This window comes from Neopelma chrysocephalum, unplaced genomic scaffold, assembly GCF_003984885.1.
Source record: "Neopelma chrysocephalum unplaced genomic scaffold, ASM398488v2 Primary Assembly neopelma1_89, whole genome shotgun sequence".
NCBI classification, from domain to species: Eukaryota; Metazoa; Chordata; class Aves; order Passeriformes; family Pipridae; genus Neopelma; species Neopelma chrysocephalum.
In genome coordinates, this window is record NW_020897751.1 from 757,637 (window position 1) to 785,519 (window position 27,883).

At 44.2% G+C, this 27,883-nt stretch overlaps 1 protein-coding gene across 1 annotated transcript in view; it reads right to left on the reverse strand.

The window, feature by feature from the left end:
• Positions 1-27,883, reverse strand: part of PTEN (phosphatase and tensin homolog) — a 46,547-nt gene that overhangs the window by 4,521 nt on the left and 14,143 nt on the right. The window contains exons 2-8 of the mRNA XM_027693062.1: positions 26,733-26,817; positions 22,725-22,769; positions 18,206-18,249; positions 14,825-15,063; positions 9,480-9,621; positions 6,783-6,949; positions 3-227 (exon numbers count right to left, since the gene is read on the reverse strand). Of these exons, the coding sequence (XP_027548863.1) occupies positions 3-227; positions 6,783-6,949; positions 9,480-9,621; positions 14,825-15,063; positions 18,206-18,249; positions 22,725-22,769; positions 26,733-26,817 (947 nt within the window). The remainder of the gene's footprint in view (positions 1-2; positions 228-6,782; positions 6,950-9,479; positions 9,622-14,824; positions 15,064-18,205; positions 18,250-22,724; positions 22,770-26,732; positions 26,818-27,883) is intronic.

The window sequence follows — 27,883 nt, forward strand, 5'->3', positions numbered from 1 at the left end:
ACCTTGAAGTTTGGAGAGAAATATCTGTTGGCTTTGTCTTTATTTGCTTTGTCTAGATCGTTTTTTGTTAATGTAAGGATTAAATATTCCTTATCATTATCTGAGCGCTCTGTACTGAAAATACCATCAAGTTCCTGCTCTGGAACTAGACTTCCATTTTCTACTTTGTCTGAATTTTCATCCAGTCCTATGAAGAATGTATTTACCCAAAAGTGAAACATTTTGTCCTGGGGGAGGAAGAACACAAAAAACAAGCTTGCTTTAGTATTCACTAGTGGCACATTCATTAGACTAATATCATCATCATCTGGTCAGAAACAAATAGGTAATAAACAGACAAAACTTGTTTGGACAACAATACATCATTGGTTACATTGCATGCAAAGACATTTTCACCAAATCTCCTGCACAACACACAAAACTCTGCATTAACCAAGCTCAGTTTTAAGCAATCAAGCTTTCAGAGGTCACTCCTTATCGAAAGCTGGGTTTACAACTATCATACCTACAATAAAAGCAGACGACAAGAAATTAAATAAGTCTTACACTTGCAATCACAAGGCATAAACAGACTTTGTTTGCTTCACACCTTGCCAAGCAATTGCCAAACCTAACAGACAACCCGAGTAAACCAGCTCAGGTGAGTTAAACATTGATAATACAGAACAGTCCATCCCCTAACAGAAAGCTTTTCTGTATTTTTATACAGAAATAGCTGTAATTGAGCAAAACCACCCTACAAACCCAGGACTCCTTCATTACTGCTTTACTGAGGTGGTTCCTACCAGTCAGACCTTTGCTGACCAGTACTAAGAGAAGTCAGACCCAGTGTCTGCTGTCCTTCTGCTCAGCAGGAGGTTTTTAGGGAGAAGCTGAGGCAGGGACAGTTGAGGTATATCCAGCTTAAGCAGAACTTCACAGATGACCAACAGGTACAAGTTTGGTTATCCACTCTGACACTGTACAAAGAGGCAAACCATCACTGTCTCAGAGATTTTGAAGGCTGGAGAACCAGTTGATATTGGCCAGAGCATCACACACTTCCCACTCGGACTGGCAGGAGAGTGTCTCTCTCCCTGTGTGCTCAACAGGTTTTGCTCTTGGCTGGACAAGCTCTGAGGGTGATCCACCCAGGAATTCCCCCTCAACAGCTCCACAGGATGCCCTGAATGCCCTTGGTTTAGCTCTCCATCTCTTGCCCTTCTGCCAGTCAAGAGCTGACGTTTCCAAGATCAGCTATGGTTGGCAGGTTGGTCCTACCTCCCACAGGATGGTCCTACCTCACACACTAAAAGCATTTCTCCTTCTGAAGCTGAGCTGTATTTACTTGCTCCTCACAAAGGAACTCTGCCATTTGACTCTTGATTTGAGTTTTCATGCAAAAGATCCAAACTGCAAATAAATGACCAGTCTCCCCACAATGGTCAGTATTGCTGCATCCCTGCTAAATTTGCTGCTCCGTTCCAGAACCTTCACTTACATTCATCTGCCTCAGAAATTATTAAAAATAAGTACACAAATCCTGGAAATTCAGAAGTGTCTGATCAACCCACTTCTACCTGCCTGCCTTCTCTACCAAAGGTCAGCAGAGCCACTTCCAGTGTTTTAGGTAAAGCCTACAAAAACCCTTCCAGCTTGTGTGCATTTCTGTGAGCACCTGAGAGACTCCCAGCCTGTAACAAAGGGCAATGGCAGAGACAGAAGTCAAATAATTCAGGCAGAAACACTTGTGGAAGTTAAGAAGTTACCCACTTCACCACAGGCCTGTCCAGCACCTTTGGGAATCTGCCAAATGAACATGCTGTAATTACAGTTGTGTTGGAAGCCTTTTTCTGGGAGCACTTTTGCCACTGGTGCAGGTCCTCAGTGCCACCTGTGTCACCTCCAGTGTGCAGCACACGGCTGGAAAGTGGCTCAAAACAGTGGAAGGAAGCAGTGCCAAAGAAAACCAGGCCCCTGGATGTGAAGCAATGCCAGCAGAAGGTACGGGCTTGTCATGCCTCACCTTCAACTCCAGCACGGGGGGCAGAACCAGGAAGGATTTACTTGGCATTTGAGGGCCTGCCTGAACAAGCAACTGCAGGGACTCAGCTCCAGGGACAGAGGCTGGAGAAGACAAGACAGATGACAAACTTCTTGCTAGACAGCTTTTAATCTGTTTTCCTTGGGATAAATTTCCAGAGGTCTTCAGGGACTCAAACTAAACAATACAACTCAGCTGAGTTGGTCATTTTTCCTTTTATCTCCCTCCAGCTTTGTAAAGCATTGGGTTATTTTCCTTTCTTTCCCACTACAGTAACTTAATTAGCTTAATAAACTGAGTTCATGGGTCCTGGAACATGGCACAGCCACTCAAATTGAGGGAAGACTTGATCAGGTTTTTTGGAATTAGCTCCTATGGGTGATAACAGTGTCGCTGTTTGCACTGAAGAATAAACCTCCTTATTCAAAGTGAGGATTCAGCTAAAGCATCAGACTCCAAGATATTTCATGCAAGACAACGAAGAAAGATGATGTAATATGGGCCAAAGATAGGAATTTTTAAAAATCAAGGCATGAACTGAATTTGGGCTTTATATAGCAAATCAAAATACCAGACCAAGTGCTCACATAAGACAATTTAATGAATAGGCTTCTGAAAAAGAGTATTAGAGACTGTTTTTCAATGTGTTTTGCTTCACTTCCAGTTACATCACAGACATCTGTCTTTAAAAAAAAAAAAAAAATCACAGCTGTACTTCTTCCATAACCAAATCTGTACCATAAAATCTACCAGAAAAAGCTGATTTAATCCCCCTATTGTGACACACAGGACTGCTCCTACCTCGTGCAGCTTCTCAGCTCTCACTGACAGAAAAACATTCTTCACTCCAGAGCTGGTACCTGTCTCTAACTGCAGGCTGAGATGCAAATCCAAGACCATTTAAGCCATCAGTTAAGAGTTCCTGTCTCCTCCTGAGAGTTTACTTTGCAGAGAGATCTACAGGCCCTTCCCATCACTCTGCAGCAAACCAAGGGGTTTGGAGATGCTGTCCAAGACATGGAGATCCTGTTTCACCCTGTTCCAGGCTGGCCTCAGCCCCTCCCCCAGTCATGGCTGAGGGAACTTCTTGTACCATTTTCAGATCAACAGTTCAAGTCTTCTGACATTTTCAGAGTTCATTCTTCAGTGTTTGCCAAACAGCAACTGCCCAAAAGTCTCCTTGAACTATGAAGCAGAACTTCTCATCTCCAGACTGGAGAGCTGAAACACAACTGCTCTAACAATGCTGCCAGCCCTGCCCACGCTGGAGACTGGCACTAAAACACCACTGACTCCTGCAAAGTGAACCCACAGCAGCATTTCCCTCTCATCTGTACTGGGAGGACTCCTGAAAAAGGTCTCCTTCACCCCCAGGCTCTGGAGGCAGGAAGATGAGGAGATCTTCTGTATTATTTTTAAACAGACTCTCATTGAACCGAGTGATCTAAGGATACTCTGAAATACTTAAAAATTATCATGTCAGCATCAATAACTGGAAGATAAAAGGCTCTGCACAGATACATGGAAGCAAACCTAGAGAGACTATGGCAGCAGTCTGAGATGGAAGAACAGTCAAGCTACAAGGCAGGACAACAAAAAGCCATGCTCCAAAAAAAATCCCCCAGATTGCTAAATTCTATCCATCAGAAATTCATACACAATAACTGTACTGGAGCCCCAAGCCATTTTGTTCTCATGTGGGCATGCATTTCATTCTTGAAAGGAAGTAGCTACATCACAGTGAAGAAATGGTCTGAGAATAAAGTAAACAACTTGATTAGACAAGAAAAGACCAAAAGCTCTGGACTTCCTAACTGATGCCAGGTGGCAGAGACTGTGGAAGAGCTGAAAGAGGGAAACTTTTCCAAAGCAGTCACCCCCTTACCAACAATCCTTTGGCTGAGGTCAGCCCTCAACAGCCACCAAAATTAACTTTTGCCATTAAAAGGCAGGACATGTGGCTGTTTTAAGTTTCACACTGTCTCTGCAACACTAGGTGCTTAAAAGTCCCTTGGTTGTTCCAGTTTGATTTAGTTTGTGCATAATAATTTATCCAAAAAGAGCTTGATCAAACTTCAGGAGGACCCTCCCAGCTAGAGAGCTCTGCAGGTAATGCTGCTGCTCTCCAAAGGATTAAGAACTTTGGAAGCAGGGAATGCTGAGGGAATCTGGGGCACTTCAGCTGAGGTGGGTGTTGTCAAACACCAACCCAGGCCCAGCAGGAGGACACAGAAGTTTTCTTTCTCTCCAGAGGCTGAGACACAGCCATTCTCCAGCCTGAGGCTCAGAAGGGATCAGGAATAACACTTTTAATTGATCTTATTAGTTTTTTTTATTATATTAAAGTTAAAATGCAGACTGGTAAATATGTGATGTCTTTTAAGACTTGCACAGCTACCTATAAATCTGCTAAGAAGACCTGGGAAGGACAAGAACCAGAGACAGGCAACAGACTTGGAATTCCACCTTTCATAAACCTGGTGACTAAGCCAGAAGCTCTGGAAGATAAGATCCTGTTACTCCTAATTATACTGCTCCTCATGAATCAGGTGATCCCTGCAGAGAGGTGAGCTTTGGAACACAAGTCTCCTCACTTTTGGGGTTTTGAGTAAAAGCTGTGCAGTCAGTTGATCTAGAAAAGGAACAGGCAGAGAAGTGAAACACTTGGACAGAGAAATGTGTACAACTTCGAGCCAAGGTAGGTTTTTCTGTCACCAATATTCAGCTTTGCCCTGTTCCCACCTTTTTATGGAACAAGCTGTCACAGGACCATGTGGAAGGATCTGCTCCTGCCTGTGCTTCCAGCAGAGCTGAGAGAGGTGATCTTACCAGAACTGGGGAACATCTCACACCTACTTCCTTCTAGTCTCCACTGGTACTGAAAGTTGAGGCAATGAGACACTCAGTTCAACAGATATTTGATTGTCAAGGTGGTTTCTTTACTGTCTGGTGAAGGCTTTCTATCTCAAAAAAGTTTGCAGGTGTGAAAAGAAGAGCTTTCACCACTTCTTGGCCCTAACAGGTCAAAAACACTGAGAAAAGAAGCACCTCTGCACTACCTGTAACCCACAGAACCCAAACAGTTCTGGTGCTTGGTAAGAATACACAAAAAGAAAAAAAAAATACATCAACCAGCTCCTCAGAAACTACAAAGGGACTCTTAAGAAATGAAACCACAATCTTTGACACTGAAATGAAAGTCCAGCCCAGTAACACTCCTGCTGTGGGGTTCTGAAGCTTTACATGCTCTTCAAGACCAAATTTACACTGCAGAAACGGTGTGTGCTCACCAGCAGCTCCAGTTGATGCTGTCACTGGATCTCAGTGCTCTCTCCAGGGGTAGAACAAACACAGGAGTGTGTTCCTGAGGCCACAGAGCCCAGAGCCAGCAGCTGACTCGCACACTGGGATTTCTGGGGTGGGCAGGGCAGCACAATGCTCCCTGTAATGCCTGTTTGCAATCCATGTGCTGCTGGAGATGGTAAAAACCCAGCAAATTCACAGTCCAGATAGGACAGAGTGCAGATAAAACAGGGCCTTGCCTCAGATGTTTGGGGTTTGTATCATCTCCTCCCTGCACCCCTCATGTCTAGCCCACAGTACTAATCTGGGTGCTCCTGTTCCCAAAAGTGGCTGCTCTGTGTTGCTGTTTGAAATGCCAAAGCAGAATTTCTACTTTTAAAAAGCTTTGTTTTACAGACACTGTGTTGCATGTAGCTGCACTGACCAACTAAAACATCTCATTAAACAGAAAACAGTCCCACTGGGAAACAGTTTCAAAACTTTTGCAGACATCAGCACACAGATTAAACTTGTTAACAGCACCTGGTACCTGAACAAGCCCACAAAACAGTGTGCATGTATATTCACACACAGCTACTAGGTACAACCTGCATGCTCAGTTTTAAGAAACTTATGTTTTATCTCCCAATCCACTCCAGGATTTCTTATTTTTAGGCCCTGCCTGTATACAGAACTCACTCACTGGATGCTCTCAAGTTTCAGAGCCTCCATTAAACCATGAGTAACTACTGATGAAGAATTTTAAGCAGCAAACACAAAGGCAGCCTTTAATCAACATGGTCTCATCCTCACCTTTCACTTGGGTAGATGCAAACTAGTACCACAAGCACCAGAACTAATGAACCCCAGAGAGGAGCCACTCAGCTTTAAGAACCTGGTTTCAAAATAAGTTCTAGATTAATTTCTTTCTACAGCTGATAAAATCCTCGGTGCTGAGTGAATTCTCCAAACCTCTGAAGTGGAGGCACTGCAGCCAGGAACAGGGAGGTGGTTGAAGAGACTGCAGAGATACTTTTACCAAGTGCGTAGGAACTTAATTACCTCAGAAATTCAACTACATCTGACAGATGGGGAGGAATCAGCCAACAGCACAGACAGGATCTTCTGTGCCTGCTCAAAACCTTAGGAAAATTTAGTGAAGAAAACAGCTGGAGTTAACTTGCTCAGTATGCAAGTCTATTTTTAGGCTGAGAATGTTTCTTCCTCAATTAGATTACTCACTACTACCCAAACGACTGCAATACATATCCAGGATCATTTTTATCCAACCTTTGTACTTAATCTCACCAGCTCTCCAAACACCCAGCTTTCCTTTTGTGGTGGATCCTTGGGAAAACTCGAAGAATTAAAGAATCAAAGAATGAAATACTGTGATTACACAGCCCTGAAGAAGAACCAGAGCACCAGCCCCGCATCAGGCTCGACACCACTTTCCAGAAAAAGCAAGAAAACCAACCTTTTTCAACATCTTGTTCTGTTTGTGGAAGAATTCCACTTTGATATCACCGCATACCGGCAGAGGTTGAGGGAATTCAAAGTACATGTACTTGTCTTCACGTCTCGAGGGTCCTGAAGGGGAGGTGAATATCTTTACCTTGAGCTGGTACACCACAAACTGAGGATCTGCATGGCAAAACAGAGGGTCACTTTGTAAGAAATGCCTCCAAAGTGTCAAAAAGCACGATATTAGCAGCAGAATCATGATATTTTCAAAGTTAAATAAATATCTTTTAAGTGTTAAGCACCACAGGGCATCAAACTTTTCTAGAGGCTACTGCAAACAACAGATTTCTGTCCTTCATGGCAATACTTTCAGGCAGCCAGAGCTCCTGGAAAGCTGTTGTTTTCAACATAGTAAGAAATAACTATATGAAGTGACAACTACTTGATGTTCTTTGTGTGCTGCCTCTCCTCACTACATCACATGGATCTGAGGGGTTTTATTCTCTCTCATCTCTTCTTCCAATTGTAGAGTGGGTGGTCATGTCAGCACAAACTTGTACTCTGACACAAACACAACTGTTAAACAAAACCGAGGATAGAATTGAACATTAAGATACAAAACCAACCAGCACCGACTTGGTCCTATATTTACCACCAGCACCAAAGAGCAGAACTCCCAAATTAAATCTGCAGGGGTAACAGGGACATTATGAGAGGCAGTCCAAGCAGGGTTTCTTTGGAAACTGCCAGACACCTCTGCAGAGCTGTGGGAATCCCTATGGAGCACATCCACATTATCCTGCTGAACGGCCCAGCTGTGAAACTGTTCCAGACTCAGAGCCATGGAATGGTTTGGGCTGGAAGGGACCTTAAAGCCCATCCAGTCCCACCCCCTGCCATGGGCAGGGACACCTTCCACCAGCCCAGGGTGCTCCAAGCCCTGTCCAACCTGGCCTTGGACACTTGCAGGGATCCAGGGGCAGCCACAGCTTCTCTGGGCAACCTGTGCCAGGGCCTCCCCATCCTCACAGGGGAGAATTTCATCCATATTTCCAACCTAAATTTCCCCTCTGCCAGTGTCAAGCCTTTCCCCCTTGTCCTATCACACAGTTCCTGATAAGAGTTCTCCTCTGGCTTCCCTGCAGCCCCTTCAGATCCTGGAAGGTGCTGGGAGGTCTCCACACAGTATTCTCTTCTCTGGGCTCGAACAGCCCCAACTCTCTCACCTTATCTCCCTCAAATCCTCGGAGCTGTGAAGCCCTGTCATCCTTTCATTTTGCCTGAGAGGCACAACCCTTCTTGGTCAGTGACTTTAGAACAGCAGAATGATAACCAGGAAGTCAGATTTGAAGATACTGTGTTCAATGTAAAATTCCTCCCATCACAGTTGATAATGCAACTAAAGAAACAACACAGCCCATGGGTTTCACATTCTGAAAAATCACTGAAAACTCCAGAGAAACTTAAAATATTGCAGCAGACAAAGATGCTGAAGTTGACAGTTCATCTGTCTTCTCAGGTGCTTAGCAAATCTGTTGTTCATCCCATGAAAACAGCACACCAAGGGCCTGCCATGGACACCCAAGTCAATGCTCACACGAGTGATTCAGACTCGTAGCTTCATTTGGCAAGTACAGCACAGTTTATCCAAAACATTAAATAAGTGGTAATTGCAGAAATCTGTAACCTCCACACCTCTCCCCTAGAGGCAGAGGTTTTTTGGCAGAGGCTCCTCCCTTCCTCCTCCTCCTCCTCAGCCCAGCCTGACAAGTTGCTCGATTGTTTCTTCTGTGTGTTATGTGTCCAGGTAGTGTCTCACAACAATATTAACAGGGCCCATTTTAATCAAAGCCACAGGAGGCACTGGAATTAATTACACATTGCTGTAATCCCCATAGCAAAACCACCAGAAAGATTTTTTCCACCACCAAAAAAAATGAACACGCAGCACCAGGCAGTCACTGCCCTGTCACGCAGCCCACAGGACAGCAGAGTTTGTATTTATATTACAGAGCTTCAAGAAATCTGCTGTTCCTTCCTAACACAGTGTACCAGCAGATCAGGTTAATCATTTACAGGTGTATTCCAGGCTTTAGAAGCCTCCACATAAAGAAAAGTTTATTCCAGAGTTAATTAGATATTTACCCAGTTGAACTGATTCATTTATTTTTTTTAAACATCATGGGGAGAATGATGTTGCTGCATTTGAAGCCAACACACCATTAAGCAAATGTTTTGCAGCAATTCATGTTTCCCAAGAGCTGCTGTATTTTAAAAAAAGGAGGCTTTTTATAAAAGTAAGGAGCAAATATTGAAATATAAATATATTGGATGGTGGGGTCCCCATCCCTGGGCGTGTTCAAGGAACGTGGCACCCGGTGCTCTGCTCTGGTTGACAAGGTGGTGATGGGTCAGAGGTTGGACTCCATGGTCTTGGAGGTCTTTTCCAACCTGACTGACTCTATATATGGCATCACTGATCTTCAAACCATCAAACACTTCCCAGTTTCAAACCACAGTAAAACAAACCTTAGTCCCTCCCATACCTCGAGTTCCCACCCCGGGAGGATCCCAGTGGACAGCCCACACTAACCCAGCAGATTTTGGAAGGTGAGGGGTGTAAATATGACCTTCTCCCCCGAGGTGTGCAGCTCTGGGTGCCATCACCACGTTCAAGGCCCACGTTTCCCACCGGGGGCCGGGTACTTACTGCAAGTTCCGCTGCTGAACATGGGAATTGTTTCAAACATCATCTTGTGGAACAGCAGTGCCACTGGTCTGTAATCCAGGTGATTCTTTAACAGGTAGCTATAGTAGTACACGTAGCGTCTCTGACTGGGAATTGTCACTCCCTAAACAGAGGGAAAACAAGTGTCAGAAACAACCAAAGCATCACTGAGAGAGCTCCTGCCCCGCTCCTCAGACACCCCTGAGGGCAAAGGAACCACCAAGGAACAGGGAAATCATCAGCAACAAGCAGGGCACTGGTTTTACAGTAACCTTAGTACATCCTAGAGGGCTGGAGCCCTTCTGCTCTGGGAGAATTGGGATTGTTGAGACTACACAAGAGAAGGCTCTGAGGTCACCTAATTGTGGCCTTGCAGGACCTGAAGGGAGATGACAGGAAAGATGGAGAGAGACTACTGACAAGGGCCTGGGGTGACAGGACAAGGGGGAATGGCTTCCCACTGACCAGAGAGTGGGATTAGACTGGATATTGGGAAGGAATCCTTCCCTGGGAGGGTGGGGAGGCCCTGGCCCAGGTTGCCCAGAGAAGCTGTGGCTGCCACTGGATCCCTGGAAGTGTCCAAGGCCAAGGTTGGACAGGCTGGAACTTAGATGACCTGTAAGGTCCCTTCCAACCCAAACCATTCCATGATTCTGTGCTCTCCCAACATCCACCTCCACTAATGAGGCAAAGAATGCTGATTTTTCCCTTATCCTAAAAACAAACCCTGCAGACACCCTGAGGGTCATGCTCCTGCTTTTTCTGGAGTGAGGAGTCTGAGGTGTTAAACAGGAGGTGCCTTGAACATACTCTAATTTTTAAGCATCACTAGAGGAATTACATTTTGACAGCAGTTTAAGTCAAAAGATTCTGATGTTTACTAATATCACCGTACTCAAGACAGATGTTGCCTTCTAATGTTCCTCTGAAATGTTTTCCCCCAAAAAAGCTGGGAAGTTTCATTACAATAGGCCCCATAGCCCAAAATGTGCAGTGAAGGACTTCAGTTGTTACAACTCTAAAGTAAATATTTGCTTTGAGAGCATGTAACCTACAAATGTTTTCATTACTGATTTTCAATCAGCTTAAAGCTTCGAGTAAGGGAACAGTTTTAAAGCTCTTACAGCTAATATTTTCAAGCAAAAGCAAGAAAGACGAAAAATTATTTCATTTCCCAGAAAATGCCTTACATACAACAGCATCAGTAAGTAAATTTTCTGATTAAAACTAGGTGGGATTACAATAAACAAAAATAAGCAAAAGGTTTTCATACATGAGCCCGTGAGCATTTTGGTCACAAAACCTACCCCACACTATTTCTACAAGCTCTTAAGTTTCACCTGCTTCACCTCACAGCAGCCATAAGCTTAGAGTGGCCAGAGTGCTTTTAATTTAGCAAATCTCTATTCTGCACACATGAAAATAGCCACTTCCTGCCATTATTAAAAAAAAAAAAAGTTGATAATTATGTCCCCTTATCACTTCAGCTGCTTCTAAATTACACAAAAGACCTTTCCCTGCAGCACTTGTGCAATGACCTTCCTAAGCCTTCCACACTGCCCGTGGTTTTGGCTCAGATGTCCTCAGGAGTTATCACACCCACTTCTTAAGGGAGCTTTCACACTTGCTTTCCTGGGCTCTGAGCACAGCCCAGGCTCAGAGCAGAGCAGCAGGGTTTGCCAACGCTGCCAAGCAGAAGAAAACCAGGCAGGTCAGGAGAAGACCTCCCTCTCTGCTTCCTCCTGTCCTGAAGGACGTGTCCTACCCCAGCACCCCACCAGAACAACCAAGGCTGGGACCAGAGCCAAGGGAGCACAGTCACGTTCACAGTGGTTGTCAATCCCAAAGCAAATCCACTCCTTGTCCAACGAGGCAGTTTTACCCCTCCAGCCAAAGAGATTTACTCCCTGGAGACACAGTCTTTCCCGTCAGATACCCCAAGAACCAGGTACACTGAAGCAAAACTCACAGTTCTCCACTTCCAAAGGTCTGAGTTCCAAGTAGAACATTTTCATAACAAGCTAATAATATTCCAAGAGGTACAATCAACCCCTGCTCACTTTTACTCCAGGAGAATAAGGACAGGGAAGTAGTTCAAGTATGTTCTCCTTGAGAAGCTGGTATTTCCCATCTATCACCACCACCATTTTTAAATGGATGTCAGATAAGCTTCTCTAATTCTTGTAGCAGAGTTTCCCAAGGCACTGGTGAGCAGTGCAGACATCACAGAAACTGTCAGGTGCTGCTCCTGATTCTCCTCTCAATGTAGCACAGGCAGTATCACGAAGAACAAACATTTTTGGAAGCAATGCTCCCACATTCACTTCAATAACATGCTCTACTGTGAGAGTAAAGCTGCAGCCTCACACTAGGCTTGGGGCATGAGGTTTAGCAGAGGTTGTCACCTGAGCACATCCAACAAACAGAAATCACAACTGCTGAGCTCTGCCATCAGCCGTGGGATCCCTGCCCTGCTCACAGAGTCATTCTGAGACTTCCTCGCACAAAGAACTGGTTTGCATTTCCTGTTCAGTTACACCACTACCACAGAATCACAGCATCAGTGTGCTTTGGGCTGGAAGGGACCTTAAAGATCATCCAGTCCCACCCCTGCCATGGGCAGGGATACCTTCCACTAGCCCAGGTTGCTCCAAGCCCCGTCCAACCTGGCCTTGGACACTTCCAGGGATCCAGGGGCAGCCACAGCTTCTCTGGGCAACCTGTGCCAGGGCCTCCCCACCCTCCCAGGGAAGGATTTCTTCCCAATATCCCATCCAATCCTGCCCTCTGGCAGTTGGAACCCGTTCCCCCTTGTCCTGGCACTCCAAGGCCTTGCAATGAGCCTCTCTCCATGTTTCTTGCAGGCTCCCTTCAGGTACTGGAAGGCCACAATTAAGTCACCCTGAAGCTTTTCTTCTCCAGGCTGAACAATCCCAATTTTCTCAGCCTTTCCTCATAGGAAAGCTCTCAGGAGTCATTCTTGAAAATACAACACTATAATAGTCAAACAATGCTCCTGAATGGATCATCTCCAGCTCCAGCCCTTGAATAGCTGTTCCCAGCTGATACCTGTCCATTGTCCACACTGTGCTTCCTTCCAAGTCTAATCCTCACCATAAAACCCTTCAAGGCAGCAGCAGTCAATCCTTTCTAATCTTCATCATTCCCTTCTTCTGAAAAAGTTTCCCCCACTACACAAGTTAGAGAAGTCAAAAGGGGGCGATTATCCAGGCAATAAAAACCAACCCCCACAGCAGGTTTTGGTCCCAGTCTTTTTGTAGACTCAGTTTTGCAACCTCTTAATTCCCCAGGACAGCACAACTCTCAGCCTCACCTACAACAGCTCTCACTGGATGGTGCAAAGGCCTCCCTGAAGCTGCTTCTCCCAGCAGGCACTTGGGAAAAGCCTGTTCCAGGAGTCTGAGAGCTCGTTCCCTTGGCCAATTAGTCACACTTCCTCCTGCAATCAGACTCACACTTCCTGCCAGCACCGACTGAACCCTCCAAGAATCACTCTGCCATGAACACTAATGGCAACAGTGATTTGAGCTGGGCTGTTCTCAGCAGCTCCATGCAAAGTGTGTGCCTTGTTCTTGCTTTAAACCAAGAAAATTTGGTGCCTGATTAAAGCCAGTTTTCCTTCATCGTACGTAGGTTGGTCCAGAAAAATAAACCAAAAAGAAAGAAAAGAGGCATTTGCTGATCCCTAGATGCAAACAGTTCTTTTGATGCCTCATTTGCTTTGAATTCAGGAAGTCAGTTATATAAAGGTGTGGTGAATGAGCAAATCAGAGAGCAGCACTTGACATATAACACTGAAATATGGGCCACAAGGGAGGAAAAGGCTCCCAGAACCTGCACTGGAATACCTGTTTATAAACACTATTTGAAGGATTATGTGAATCAAATGCTGCCCACTGGCCACATCAAGATAACCATGCTCAAGTGGAGCTGGGAAGGGAAAAAAAAATAAAAAAAAAAGTCAACTCTTCCAGTAGAGACACTGAAACCAAAACAAAGTGCTGGTTACAGACAGTATTTAGAGTAAAGCTAAACAAGGCTCTCACTATTCCTGTTTACTAAGGTTCCCTTATGTCCAAGTTGCCCAAGGTATCACTGGGGTACTGATGAACACCCAGCTGCCCTTATCCCACCACAGTGATGTGCAGGAATACAGCCTTTTTCCAAGAGGGAAACTGAGGCACGACACACTTTTTACCCTGCATTTCTTCAGGGCTGTTTTATCCAGCTCTTGAGATAACCCTCATCAGCAGGAGGAATCTACTGTGTTTATTCACACCACTCATCCCTAGGCATGGACTCTCACCAAAAGCCTCAAAGTTCTGATGGGAGACCTTGACAGCATCTCTGCTCTGGTGTTACACCACAACCAACCCAGCAGCCCAAGGAATAACAGCTCCACCTTGCCCAGGGAGCAAACTAAGGAGCTCCTTGCTCCTTCCAGTGAATTAACAGCCAAATCCCAGAATTCCTCATGTGCCACTTCTGCTCTCAAGAGCCTTCAGACACGAAGCTCTGCTTTTTAGAGGTCTTCACACTGTGAAATTAATACTTTGTGCAAACATTACAGGAACAGAGAGAGCTCTGTACTTGAGGAGACGGAAAAACTGCCCTGCTGGGATGATCCCTTTGGGATGCTCAACCAACATACTCAAGGAAATGATGAAAGATGAGCAGGGAAGCTTGTTCAAGTGACCTTGCAATTCACAACTTATCATCTTTGGAGAAGATTTCAAATAAGGAGGTTAAATTCCCATTAATGAGGGATAACAAGGCCAGAAAGGTCCTTAACTACCCTTCTATTGAAAAGGGGCATCCAACAACATGCCAGTATATTCCTACAGTAGGGATATTCAACTGTAATGCCTACACATCTCCAAACAACACCACAGAAGTTAAAAGAACCTGAGGAGATGAACAGCTCATCCATTCAGGCAAAACAAGCTGGAATAATCCTCTTATTTGGGCCGAAAATGCTGAACGAGAAAGTTCCCTCGTGGACTGTCCACCTGATGTAACACACAGCAGAACTCTGTTGAAAAAGCTATTTAAAACAGACTGTCCAGGTCTTCTTGAACAGGAGATGGAAAAGCCAGGCTGTTTTGGTGTTGTGACTAGTTGCTGCTGCTGCTTAGGAAAGCTTTTTCATTTATAACTGCACTGATCTGCTAATATTAAAGCTAAATCAAACCAGGTATCACAACTGATGGGAAGTATTTCTTTAAGGGTTGGAGCATCAAAATGACCCCGAGGAGGAAAAGCATCAAGTTACAGGGAGGGGGACAGAAGAACAGGGAGTATCTCACCTTCTTGTCTCTGGTCCTTACTTCCCCATAGAAATCTAGGGCTTCTTGAGCCTTTAAAAACTTGCCTCGATGCAACAAATATGCACAAATCATTACACCAGTTCGTCCCTTTCCAGCTTTACAGTGGATTGCTGCAACATGATTGTCATCTTCACTCAGCCACTGGTCAAGGTCTTCACAGAAAGGTTTGATGAGCTCCAGCTGTGGTGGGTTATGGTCTTCAAAAGGGTACTGTGCAACTGCAAGGAGAAGGAGGAATTCATCAGAACGTCCAAGGGGAATGCAGCAAGCTCAGACAGAGCAACTCTGGGACAAACACATAAAAATTAACTTATTAAGTAACCCCCCCCAATTTACATACAGGTACCTATTTTTTATTCTAATATTAGTCAGTATATTATAAGCACTGCAGACATTTCTCTAGTAATTCATAAGAATCCTGCTCCATGAAGCAACTATTTCACACCCCTGTTGAAATGAGTGGCACAGGCTCTGCAACAGGAATCTTCTAGAATTTCAGAGCGTGCTGGCACAAAGAATAGCCTTGTGGAAACCCATTACTCCAGCAATAATTAAACTACCTGCTGAGAGAGAATAGGGCCAGACCTCAGACACCGGGCAGGCAACAGGAATTTTGCTGAAAAATAACTGAGCACAGTTGGGTCTGCACTGGGAACAAACTCTCAAAGGTGCTTTGAAACAAAAACCTGCCATTTCCATATTTAAAAAAAAAGGGTAATCAAAAGAGAAATCCCATCTAAAACACTGGCAATCCTTGTGGGGTTTGCAGTCCTCCTTTCTCACATGGGTGTGTTCACACACACACACACTTTGTTCCATCTGGAGATGGAAAGAATTTCACGCCGGAAATGAAAGGGAACTCAAGAGAGCAACAAATAAGCAGAGAGAAGCACCCAGACTTCGACCACTTCAGATCACATGACAGACAATGTCAGGCTGACCAGCAGAACTCCAAGGGATGTTTTAGTTTCACCAGGAGAAGGCACTTGATGAAGTGCACCCCAATTCTCCATCTGCCTTGGGATCTTATAAACACAACTCTGGTTCGCCGAAAAAATTCTCAGCTAGAAACACCATTTCCTTTTCTGGGCTAAAAATGAATACATTCCGTTTTTTGGCAAGGGTCTGCATTTGTTTCGTAAGCCCTACTCTCTGGTCACACACACAAGGCTCCTTTTGATGAATCCCCAAGGACTTAAAAAGAGCAGAAGTGAGGGATGAAGTTATGGAACTGCTAAATGACTGCAGCACAAGGCTGAAGGACAGTTTATTCACTTCTCCCAGAAGACCAAACAGGGAAGCCCAACAAAGTGAATAATCTTTGCTAAAGAAACAACAAAGGTTCACCAGCATGAACACACAACTAATAAATTTTTCCACATGGCAGATCCGAAGACTCCCCGAACGACTGTTTTATGTGAACTCAGAGATGCCATTTTTTGCAGATGTAAATGAAAGCAGGAATTTACTTAGAATTCCCTAAGAAAAGAAGCTGCAAAAACGCTGCAGATTTGTCCATCCAACTCTGAGTCTACTGTAATTACAGCCAGAAAGGTTCCCATGGAAAAGGGAGTAAAACAGTCCTGAAAGAACAGCCTGAAAAATCCCAAGAAGTCACAGCATGCTGAAGGTGCTCTCCAAGGTCTGGGATCAAAGGCAAACCTCGTGGCAATTTCTTCAGAGGTGGAATGAGCTGCAGATGAAATGGGTGCCCTGTGATGCTGTGGGGGGATTAAGAGGAAGGAAACATTAAACTTCACCAGCCTCGAGCTGGCCCTTGAGAAGGTCCTCTATGGATTTTGATTCCTACCACTGGAGCGTGGGCCTGATCACTCTCTCCAATCCCACAGCACGGAAAGGAGTGGAAAAAAAAAAAAAGGAAAGTCTGTGGCAAAGCAGAAGGTAATTTCCAGCACAGAAGTACTCTGGGAACTGCAAAAACCTGGGACAGAAAGCAAATTCCCAAAGAAGATGAAGATGATTAAACCCTTTTTAGGGTTTAATTTGATGCAAGAGCATCCAAGGTGAATAATGAACTACTCTGGTGTTTCATGCTAAACGTACAAGTAAGAAGTTCCCTCTGCAATTAATTCACTTCAGGGGATTTCAAAGTAGAGCTGTTGTTCCTCTGCTAAGGGAAGTCCTGAGTCACCAGTTTGGTTATCTAAGGTTAACTAATTCAGGGATGAAAAGGAAAAAAATGCTCCATGTGCAGAGGAGCTGTGAAAGGTGCTGTCACAAACAACGTTTTGGGCTGGGATTGACAGTGAAGGGATCTGACACCTCCCTATCAAAAAGCATAAATTAAAGCAAACATATGTTCTGGCCATATTAGAACCACGTCCTTTTCATTTACGCCTTTTCTCTCCTCACCCAAAGTACTGCTCAAGCACATCTTAAAATACTTTTTTTCCTGGTTTTTATATATATGGAGTGAGGTTTCAGGACATGTCATTCAGCACAGTGAGAGCAAATCAGAAGTGATGATGGCTTCAACATGACAATTTCAGTCCTTCTGTACTCACACATTAAAGCAGCCAATTATATTTTGGTCACATTCTAAACCCCTCTTTTATAACTGGAAGGATGGTTTAAAATAATAATAATTAAAAAAATAAAAAAAGAAGTTGGAGCTCTTGCTATGATGTAGGATTAGCCCACGCTGCCAAAATTTGGTCATCTCCTACAACTGTGCAGACAAAAGAACTCCTCATCTCCCCAGGCAGCTCTACCACTGTGCCCAGAGAGTTCCTCTGCCCAAAGAATGAAGGTAAATCTGTATTTATTCATTACCTGGGGAGTTAATACTGACACAACAGGCATATCAGTATCCTCTCACCAAAGACCTGGTCAAAAGGCCCTCCTGAAAGTTTCCCTGCTGGTTTTAGTAGCTCTGCAAAGTGTCCAAAACCCAGCTCATCCCTAAGAGGCACCACACAGGAATGAATTCTTTTTTTAAGCATCTGAAGGTTATGTCAGATCTTCAAAAAGTTGCTTTATACAAACAGTGACGGTGGCTTAAGTGTTCTCCATTTTTATTCTTCCTAAGAACCAGACTCCTCCAAAGCTTCACATGGAAATTGTACAATCAGTTTGCTCGCTGAACTGGACTGAAACTTCTCTACAACCCCTTCTGCAAAGATCTTTGCAACAGTACATTTCTTATTAGGTCCTGATCTTTAACTGTCAGGAACAATTTTTTGAAAGCACCAAGAACATAGCAAGTTTTTCCAATGACTCAAAGCAATCTGACATCACTCCTGGTGCCCAGATCTCCTACATGACTATTCATCAGCTCCTCCTTTAGCCCTTCATTCACTCAAGTTTAAAGAGGACACACATTAAACAGTAAAAACATACCTCTGCAGTTAAATTTGGCGGTGTCATAATGTCTTTCAGCACATCTGAAAAAGAAAAACAGACAAGAGTTCAAGTCTCTGAGGCACTCCCAACATCTGTCACACCTTGGAACACACAGCTGGGAAAATCCTGTGCGCCCATCACCTTTAGGATTTGAAACTATAGCTAGAGGTCACACACAGAAAAACTGCTTTGCTGCAGACAGATAAAACTGCTCACTAAAATATCAAGTTATTTTACTGAAAGGCAAAACTTACCCTCTGCTAACTGTAGTCCATTGGTATGTTTAATCAACGTGACACAATTCACCCAAGTAATGCAATATATAATTACTTTTTAACCTGTGGTATTAACAGCTCCAGCCACTCCAGCAGCTTTATGCTCCCAAACACATGAAGAGCAGACAGCTGTGACCTTCATCCCATTGATCCTGAACTCAAAACACACATTAAGATGCCTCTACAGCAACAGAGGAGTGATGGGGATCACGAGGGTGTTTCAGGACCACCACAGACAACTGAAAGCTCCACCAAATATTCTCACAGAGATCACATCTGGCATTGCTTCTTGAATTTAAGTGAACTTAAAATGCCAGTCAGGCAGTTTCTCCCCCCCAGGCTCTGGAAAATGGCACATTTCTGAGGACTTTGGAGTTGCATCAGTGCCTCTCACAACTCAAAGAGACCCATAGTAGCAGGAGTAGCAAATCCTGCAGGGTGACAAACCCCAGGGATCAGACAGAACTCCATCAGCTGGGCTCTAAACCAGCCCAAATGGCACATGTAAGGGAACAACCAGATCAGATGTTGGGGTAAAGGGAGAGAAGGCAAGAATGGATGCCCCTGCAATGTTCCTTGGAGCTGCTCTCTGAGGCCAAATGATGGGAGTGAAAGTTCAGTTCAGAAAGGAAAAGAAGAACAATCCTGCCTTGAATCCTGCCAAGGCCAGCTTGGACCAGGCTTGGAGCAACCTGGGCTAGTGGAAGGTGTCCCTGCCCATGGCAGGGGGTGGAAGGAGGAGAGATTTAAGGTCCCTTCCAATCCAAACCATCCTGTAATTCTATGAACCAACAGGACCCCAGGTTGAAACACAACAGCCAGGAGTCATTTCAGTAGATGAAGCACACGTAGATCTTCTGCTGTGATTGCAACCTCTGCTCTTCCCAGGACTCCAATCCCCACACCAGTTTCAGGACTGGGATGAACTCATCTCTCCTCCCCAGGTGTGTTATGACTGCAGCCTTTGGAGTCACATGGAGCTGACTTGACACTTTTAGACACGGAAACTTTTGGGCTCCTACTTGTGACTGTAACTGGAGCCTCACAGAGCTGCTCTGAGCTTTGTCCACGAGACACACACCAGACAGAGGCAGCTCTGCTGGGGTTACATGTGCTCTCAGTGCTTCCCTTTCTCAGCATTCCAGAGCCTTCTCCACTCTACCCTCATCTAGGGAGAACTCTGGCAGCTTTTACAGCTCCCACCACATGGCTGACATTTTGCCTGGGTCAGAAGTGACCTGACACAGGTGAAGGTAGATGGGACTCCCAAAATCATTATCTGCACTCAACCCTTGGAGAAGAAAGGTTGGATGCAGGATGCTCCCCCAGGATGGAGTCACCATTCAGCACCTGCACTTTGGAAGCTGAGCCTGCTAGGAAGCAAAGCAGTTAACACAAAGCATCTTATCCAAGGAGGTTTCCTGCTTCCTTTTAAAGAAACACCCAGTTCAAACAGGTAGGAAGAGATGAAAGTCTTCAAAACACACACAAAAAAATTAATCTGCATATGGGCAGCCTTCAAAATGTGAAGTTTGAGAGAGTATCAAGTCAAATACCATGAGGGATAAGAAATAGTTTTGCTGATATCAAGGATAGAAACCGAGCACAGAACACAGCCATGGCCCTCTCTGTGCCCTCTTCTGGGAGCTGAACACAACCAAATGCAGAGTTCCAGGCACAGCTGCACCAAAATCCTGTGTATTTGCAGCAGAGATCCCACCAACACAAACTTTGGGGGGTGCTGGAGGCACTTAACACTTCAAAAGCATTTTGGGTTTTTTTTTTAAACACCTGTAATAGTCAGGTCTCCAGATGAAACCTGAATATTTCTTTGCATTTTGGGGGTAAGGAGTGGGTTGGTCTTATAACCCTCCCTAGGATGAAAGGGAGTTTAAAGCACCAAAGGGCTGCCAGGCACCTTCCTGATCAATCATGATCCCACTGCCAACAGGACTTCAGGCTTCCTCTGCCCCAGAGGAACAAACATGCACATAAAATCCACACTGTTCATCACAGCTCCTTCCTTCAACCATCTGCCTGTAGGAAACACCCTGGAGGAGATGGAGAGGATTCCAGAAGGGGAGGTAACAATCTGGCAGCACGTGAAGTGAAAGGGGATGAATACAAATAAAGAACACTGAGAAACAGCAAAGGGTTAAAGGAACACAGGAGAGAACCCACACAAACAAGGAGCAAAACGAACCTGCTCAAGCATTGGCAAGGAAGCTAAAAAGCCAAGATGTGAGGATGTGGCATAAACTGATATAATTTTGGAAAAATCTCTAAATCCTTTTAAATCAAACTTCATAGAACAGCCACCTTAAGGGAACTCAAACCCCGTGACAGTTTGAAATAATTCTGACTATGATCACGTAGCTCCTCTGAACTCCCACCTCCTTCTTTGAGACACAGACAATAGGTGATTATTTACAGCTTCAGCTGAAGAGATGAAGTTCTCTGGAAGACCTGATGGATGCAGTTCCCTCCCATCTCCTCACCAAACACACTGCAACAAGTCACCTGATGGCATTTTATGTGTATAAACCTTGCCTGCAAAAGGATCTAAGAGATAATCTGGTCCCTCCACATGGGGATGCACAGTTTAAAAGCTCCACTTTCCAAGTAAATCACTTAAATCTTCATTTGCAATTTATCCACGTCTTGGGTAATAAAAAAAACCCCTCACACTTTAACAGGACATTTTACCCTCCAAAACTTTTCATCTGAGGGCAAGTAATTTTAGGAAGTTTTATTTGTTTTCAAGGTCAGCAAGAGGGAAATCCATTTTTATACAAAGAGCTTGCAAACAAAAGCCTTTGGCACACCTGGACAAGTCCTTTTCACAGCTGAAAACACACGTCCCAGCAATGTAAATGTCAAATGCATTTGGCTCATCACAGCTCTTCTCACTCACAAACTTTAAAGCTGTTCCTGTGTAGGGCTGGGGGACTGGGTTTTGCCCTTTTTTACTTTTTTTTTTTTTTTTTTAAGTAAAATGAGGTTGCTGGCAGACCAAGTGGAAACTTTTCAGGCACCACCTCCCCGAGGAGCGACTTGCTGAGATGCACATCAGGTTTACTAAAATCCTGCTTTCTGACCAAGCCTGGTTTACACACAGCAACCTCCTCCCACAAATCGTATCCATTTATTCACAGGATAACATTCTGGAGGGCTTCTAAGCTGAAAAATACAATTTTGCTCCTAAACTGTATGAAAGATGGCCACTGACTGTATTTTATGTCCATGTGTTTTCTGTCCCATCCTACCCTCCAGAAAACTTCAAAAATCAAAATACAGTTTCTCAGTTTCTACTGTCACTTCTCCCCAACATCAGGAAACAGAGCTGCTTGATGCATAATCCTTCAGCTAACTTAGAGGCAGATTTAAATCCTCATTTTTAAATACTTATTTTTAATGACTGACAGATTACAGTGTCATGCATTGCCTGGATTTCCAGACTACAGTAATTTTTTCCATTAATTGCAGATATTTGGAAACATATTCATTTAAAAAAAATAAAAATAAAACTGTAGCACTTCAGAGAATCAATCTTCAATTTAGTTTTCTAGGAAAAAGATGAGGGGTAGGAAAACCACGACCTACTTTTCAACAGCAGCTGACATCACCAAATCATTTATACAAATGAAATTAGCCTAAGCTAACATATAAATTTGATCAGGGAACAGCAACAATAACAGCTTTCTGCATAACTAAATTTTCAGAGGAAAAACATTGCACTTGGAGAAGTGAGAAACCATCACCCATCGCTCCAACAGCTTTTTTAAAGTAATAAATAGGGACAGACAAGAGGAGTGAGGAAGCAAACAGAGCCACGGTACCAATGGAGTTGGATTGAAAAAAAAAAACCCAACCCAAAAACAGAGAAAAAAACCCCAGGAAAATATTCATTTGGCAATTGGACATTAATACACGAACAGAAAGCCTGCTGTGAATTACTTTTCACTTTTTAATCACATGGTACAAGCTCCAGATGGGCTGGGTGCCAAGTCATTTAAAAGCGTTCAAGTAATATGAATACACCCCAGCATTTCATTTAACCTCGCTCAGCTCCTCTAAATGAAGTACCAGTGCTCTCAATCAGCCTTAATTGTTTTAAGAAATGTGCAAAACATCCCCAGCTCCGCTTCGGGACAGCAACAAGAAGCCACTTGCACTCCCCCCCCAAAGCTATTTTTAGAAGTCATTATTTTGGGAAAATGCATCTCTAAGAGCATACTTACAGATTGTATATCTTGTAATGGTTTTTATGCTTTGAATCCAAAAACCTTAAGTAGGAAGGAAAGAAAAAACAAAACGTGTATTAATATACATTGCAATAATGTTGACCTTAATTTGCAGCATCCTCAAAGCACCACCCAGCATGTGCAGCTCTGCATTCCCTGCAGTGCCTCAAAGCCTCACTCATCCAAATAATCCAGCAACATGGATAAAATGATTATTGCAACTCAGAAAACCAAGATCTGGCCTGCAACCGAAATATTTACTGTATGGACTGGTTTTCTAATCCCTGAAATACCTGCAGATCACTGTGTTAAACCGAGGAAGGGCTGGTTATTTTGAAAAGCAGAAAGCACTGATCACACCAGGGATCTGTAAACACTTCCCATTTCATCATCTATGCAAAATATTTTCAGTGCCACCACGAAAAAGAGCAGTTAAAGTAACTTTTGTGTTCGAACTGCAGCCTGAACCGTTCCTTTTAATCCCATTTTAAACGGCCATTATTTGCCACCAAAGTCTGTCCCCGGTGATATTGTGGGTTCTGAAAGGAAGGAGGGAGATCACTTTTTCACACTCCTTTCATTTCCAAGCTCACTTTGGAACAAACAAAAAAAAAAAACAAAAAAACCCAACTTCCCATACAAGCCTCGGCGAGCCAAACTGCAAACATGATTCATCAAAATTGCCGTGATTATATATGATGTGTCACCTGGCAATGTGCAAGAAGGAATAACATACAAATGTTTACACTTAACATCATCAACAGTGTGTATCTGCACATCAGCCAGGAGGAATTTAATTAGCCATGACAGAACATGCTGTTCGAATTGAAAAGAAACACTAGCTGCTAAAATCCTGGAAAGCTCAAGCAAAAACAAGCTCTGGTTATCAGTCATAATATTCCAGAAGAGCCCAGAAGAAGTCCGTGGTTAAAGCCGGGCGTTAAAACAGGAACAGATGTGAATGCTCCTCGCGCGGCGTCGGGGGGGAGATTCCAATTTCGCCAGGAAAACATATCCCAGGACTCCTGCTGGTTCCCCCTGGCAGACTCGGAGAGCCTGAGGAAGATGGTGGATGTGGAGAGTTGTTTTTGGGAGATATTCCTGCTCCTTTAACACACAGCCGAGAGCGAGGAGAGCTGACTCCGCTTCTGCCGGTAATATCCACAGAGAGGAGGAGAAGGCATTTTCCTAAGGACAAAATTCCAGCCAAAACCTCTCCGAGTGACACTGCCAGCAGTCCAGGTCGTACTTCTCATGCAGGATTAGCCTGGAATTTGTCAGGATAGTCAGAAAAAGCCCACTGGTGGATCCTGGCTCGATGCCAATTGCTCCGGGGCTCAAGAACGTTGAATTTCTCATAAAAAGCTCTTGGAAAAATAATTCCACAATAAAAAATGACCGGAGCAGATGAGGAGTGCAACGTGGAAAATGCTGCATTATCACATTTTATTCTTGTTTAAAAATAGGAGGCAACAAACATATCACTACCTCAGCATCCAGTTCCCTACAGCCACTTAATTTACATCTCTCCACATCTTAATTTGGTTGATTATGCTTTTAGGTGATCACTGCTCCTTTTGATCAGAGTGTTTATGGACAGCTTAATAATTAGATAGGCATTCTCTTTCAAAAGTCTATTTTAGACATATCTATGTACTCAATAAAATGTATTTTCCTTCACCCAGAAGCAACTGAAATCAATGCTGGGAATAAAAGAGGGCCTTCAAAGACTGCTGCCTATTGTTATTTATTTGGATTATTCCCATGTTAAATATTAGGAGGAAATTCTTCCTTGTGAGGGTGGTGAGGCCCTGGCATGAGTTGCCCAGAGAGGTTTTTTTGGACTCCCCATCCCTGGAAGTGTCCAAGGCCAGGCTGGACGGGGCTTGGAGCAACCTGGGCTAGTGGAAGGTGTCCCTGCCCATGGCAGGGGGTTGGAATGAAATGAGCTTTAAGGCCCCTTCCCAGCCAAACCATTCCAGGATTTATTTTAAATCCAGCCTTTGCCCCTATCCCACAATTCCCAAAGATGGAGCCCCTCAGGGAACAGATATTTCACTCAGCAGATGCAAAGCCCCCATCAGCTTCATGAAAACGTGGCTCTGACTGCTGGCAATGAAAGCTGCCTACAGAGGCTGAGCTTTATGGGTTGGGAAGCACCTTAAGACCACCCAGTTCCACCCCTGTTTGAGAATTCCAGGCTCTTACAGCCCCCAAAAGGTAGGAGAGGAATGTTACGGATCTGTATGTTGGTATTTAAAAACAAAAGGTACAGTTCCTCAAAAAGGGAAGGGGAAGTGTGTTGCCAGGTCAAAGGGCAACCATTAGGACTGATGCCAGGGAAAACCCTCAGATTTTCCCTCTTCTCCTGCTTTAATGAAGAAGTTTCATGTTAATAATGGTCACTGATGATACACTTTGGTGCACTGATCATAGAACCATGGAATGGTTTGGATTGGAAGGACCTTAAAGCCCATCCCATTCCACCCCCTGCCACGGGCAGGGACACCTCCCACTAGCCCAGGTTACTCCAAGCCCCGTCCAACCTGACCTTGGACACTTCCAGGGATCCAGGGGCAGCCACAGCTTCTCTGGGCAACCTGGGCCAGGGCCTCTCCACTCTCACAGGGAACAATTTCATCCCAATATCCCATCTAACCCTGCCCTCTGTCAATCTGAACCCATTCCCCCATGTCCTGTCACTCCAGTTCCTGATGAACAGCCCCCTCAGACCCTGGAAGGTGCTGGGAGGTCTCCACACAACCTTCTCCTCTCCAGGCTGAACATTCCCAGCTCTCCCAGCCTGTCTCCACAGGGGAGGTGCTCCAGTCCCCTCAGCAACTTGGTGGCCTCCTCCAGACTTGCTCCAACAGCTCCATGTCCTTTGTGTGTTGGGGGCACCAGAACTGTGCACAGCATTCCAGGCAGGGTCCCATGAGAATGGAGCAGAGGGGCAGAATTCCCCCATCCCCTGGGAATGGGATCAGCCCATTCCTCACTGCTCTCCATGTGGACACTGAGCCCTCAAGCACAGCTCTGTGTGTGCAGCCACCCAGCCAATCCCTCACCCCTGAGTGGTCCATCCAGCAAATCCATGTCTCTCCAGAGCCAAGGATGTTGTGTGGGAACGACAAACCCTTCGCACAACCAGGAGAAACGCTCAGACCCGGGAGCAGCACCTTCCTGCCCGGACACACCTCCTCCTGACTGCACTGCAAACCCTCCTGCATCACCCCCAGCCCCAAACATCATGTCCCTCCTGGAGCTACTGAGCTCATGGCCTCAGATGATCTCTAGAGCATCACACATGGCTCCAAAAAACCACAGCTTAGGATCCCAAACACACAGACTTTGGGCAGCTTCTCCCAAGTATTTAGTTTTTAATGCAGCCTCTCACACTGCACTCTCCAGGTTGGGTGTTGATGACTAAAGAATTACAAGGATGCTCCCAAAACACTCTGCACCCCTCCTGCAGCTGCAGCCAGCAATTCACAGCAAATGACTTTATTTGATCATAAAAATGACAACCTGAAGGGGTTTTTAGCAGCAATAGTGAATTTTAGCTGATTTTTCTCCTCATCCATGATTATTGAATACAACCCAAAGTAAAGGCCTTTAGATAAAGTCACCTACATTTACTACTTTGACTCAAAATTAACTTATGATGCACTTCATTAATAACTAAAGAAAATTTAAGGGCAAACTTATCCTGAAATGTGATGGACCCATGTCTTTCTAAAAGCAAAGAACCTCCTTTTTACTCCAACACAACTCACTGAAGTGAATTTTCACCTTAAAAAAAGCAGATTATGCGCATTTGAGATCAACCCACAGATCATTTTCTTTGTTTCCAACATTTTCCAGGAAAACTAATAAGGCAACATCTACAAGATGCAAAAATCTTGCCATTTCTACCAGTCAGAACACACATCCTTTCCTTAGCAGAACATAAATATAAGAATATTCCAGTTTCATAAGTTAAGGAAAAGAAAAACAAAGCCTTACCTTACTACATCATCAATGTTGTTCCTGTACACTCCTTCAAGCCTCTCTGCAGGAAAGCCCATAGCAATTATGTTTGGATAAATATCTGGATATGCAAGTCAAGGAAATATTTGTAAAGCAAGTGAAATGTCTGCAATAGCATTAAATGGATGTTAATCCAATGTTTAACTGTATCCAAGTCAAAGCAACAACTCCAACCGACTCCACACAACAGATGGGAATGTGAAAAGGATTATGTGTCTTGTTTGTCAATAAAACCCCAACAATTACCCGTTTCTGAAAAAATATCCTCATCTCTTACTCTGAACTACCTGCAATTCACTTGCCAAAAGCAACCTGGGATAAAAGAATTTAGGCAAAGTACCTCTCAGCCCAAACAAATCAGTGCTAAGGGAAAAGGGCAAATAAGAAAACTGTAAGTTTACATCTCTGAAGAATTCACAGTAAACTGCTAGAGAATTACTGGTATTTATTTTTCTGGTGGTGAAATGATACACGGATTTTTATTTTTTTTTAACATAACTCCAATAAAGAAAGCACTCCCAAGTTTAAAACGTTATTAGAAATGATAATGTAGTGAAGAAGAAGCTTCACTGCAAATCAAACCAGAAATGAAAGCAGCAGCTCGAACAGCCCATACCCTGCTGCATTAACATACTCCTCCTCAAACTAATTTTAGAAGGAGCAAGAACAAAGCATGATATGTTTGAAGTTGGCCCTGCTTTAAACAAGGGGGCTGAAGGAGGTGGTTTCCAGAGGGCCCTTTTAACCTAAATTATCCCACCCTTTCAAGCACTGTTTTTACGGTCAAAATATCCCAAAGCTGCAAAGAGGAGGAACGTCAGGATGGAAGACACTGCAGCAGCTTCCAAGATATTAAAATTCCAGTTAGTTGTCCACAAAGCAAAGCCTGAAGTAGGACACAGACTCCTTTCCTCCACCCTTGCAGAATTCCCACAAGCTCAAGCCCTCCCAGCAGAGCAGCACAGACCAAGTTCTGCATTTACACCGTGAACTGCAAGACTCCAGAAAAACATTAAGAGCTGAATACACGGAAATAATGTTTTGTACTCTCAGAAAAAAAAATAAAAAAGAATTAGCATTTATTGTGTTGTAATCCAAGTATTAATAGACATTGGTCTGCTCGGGCC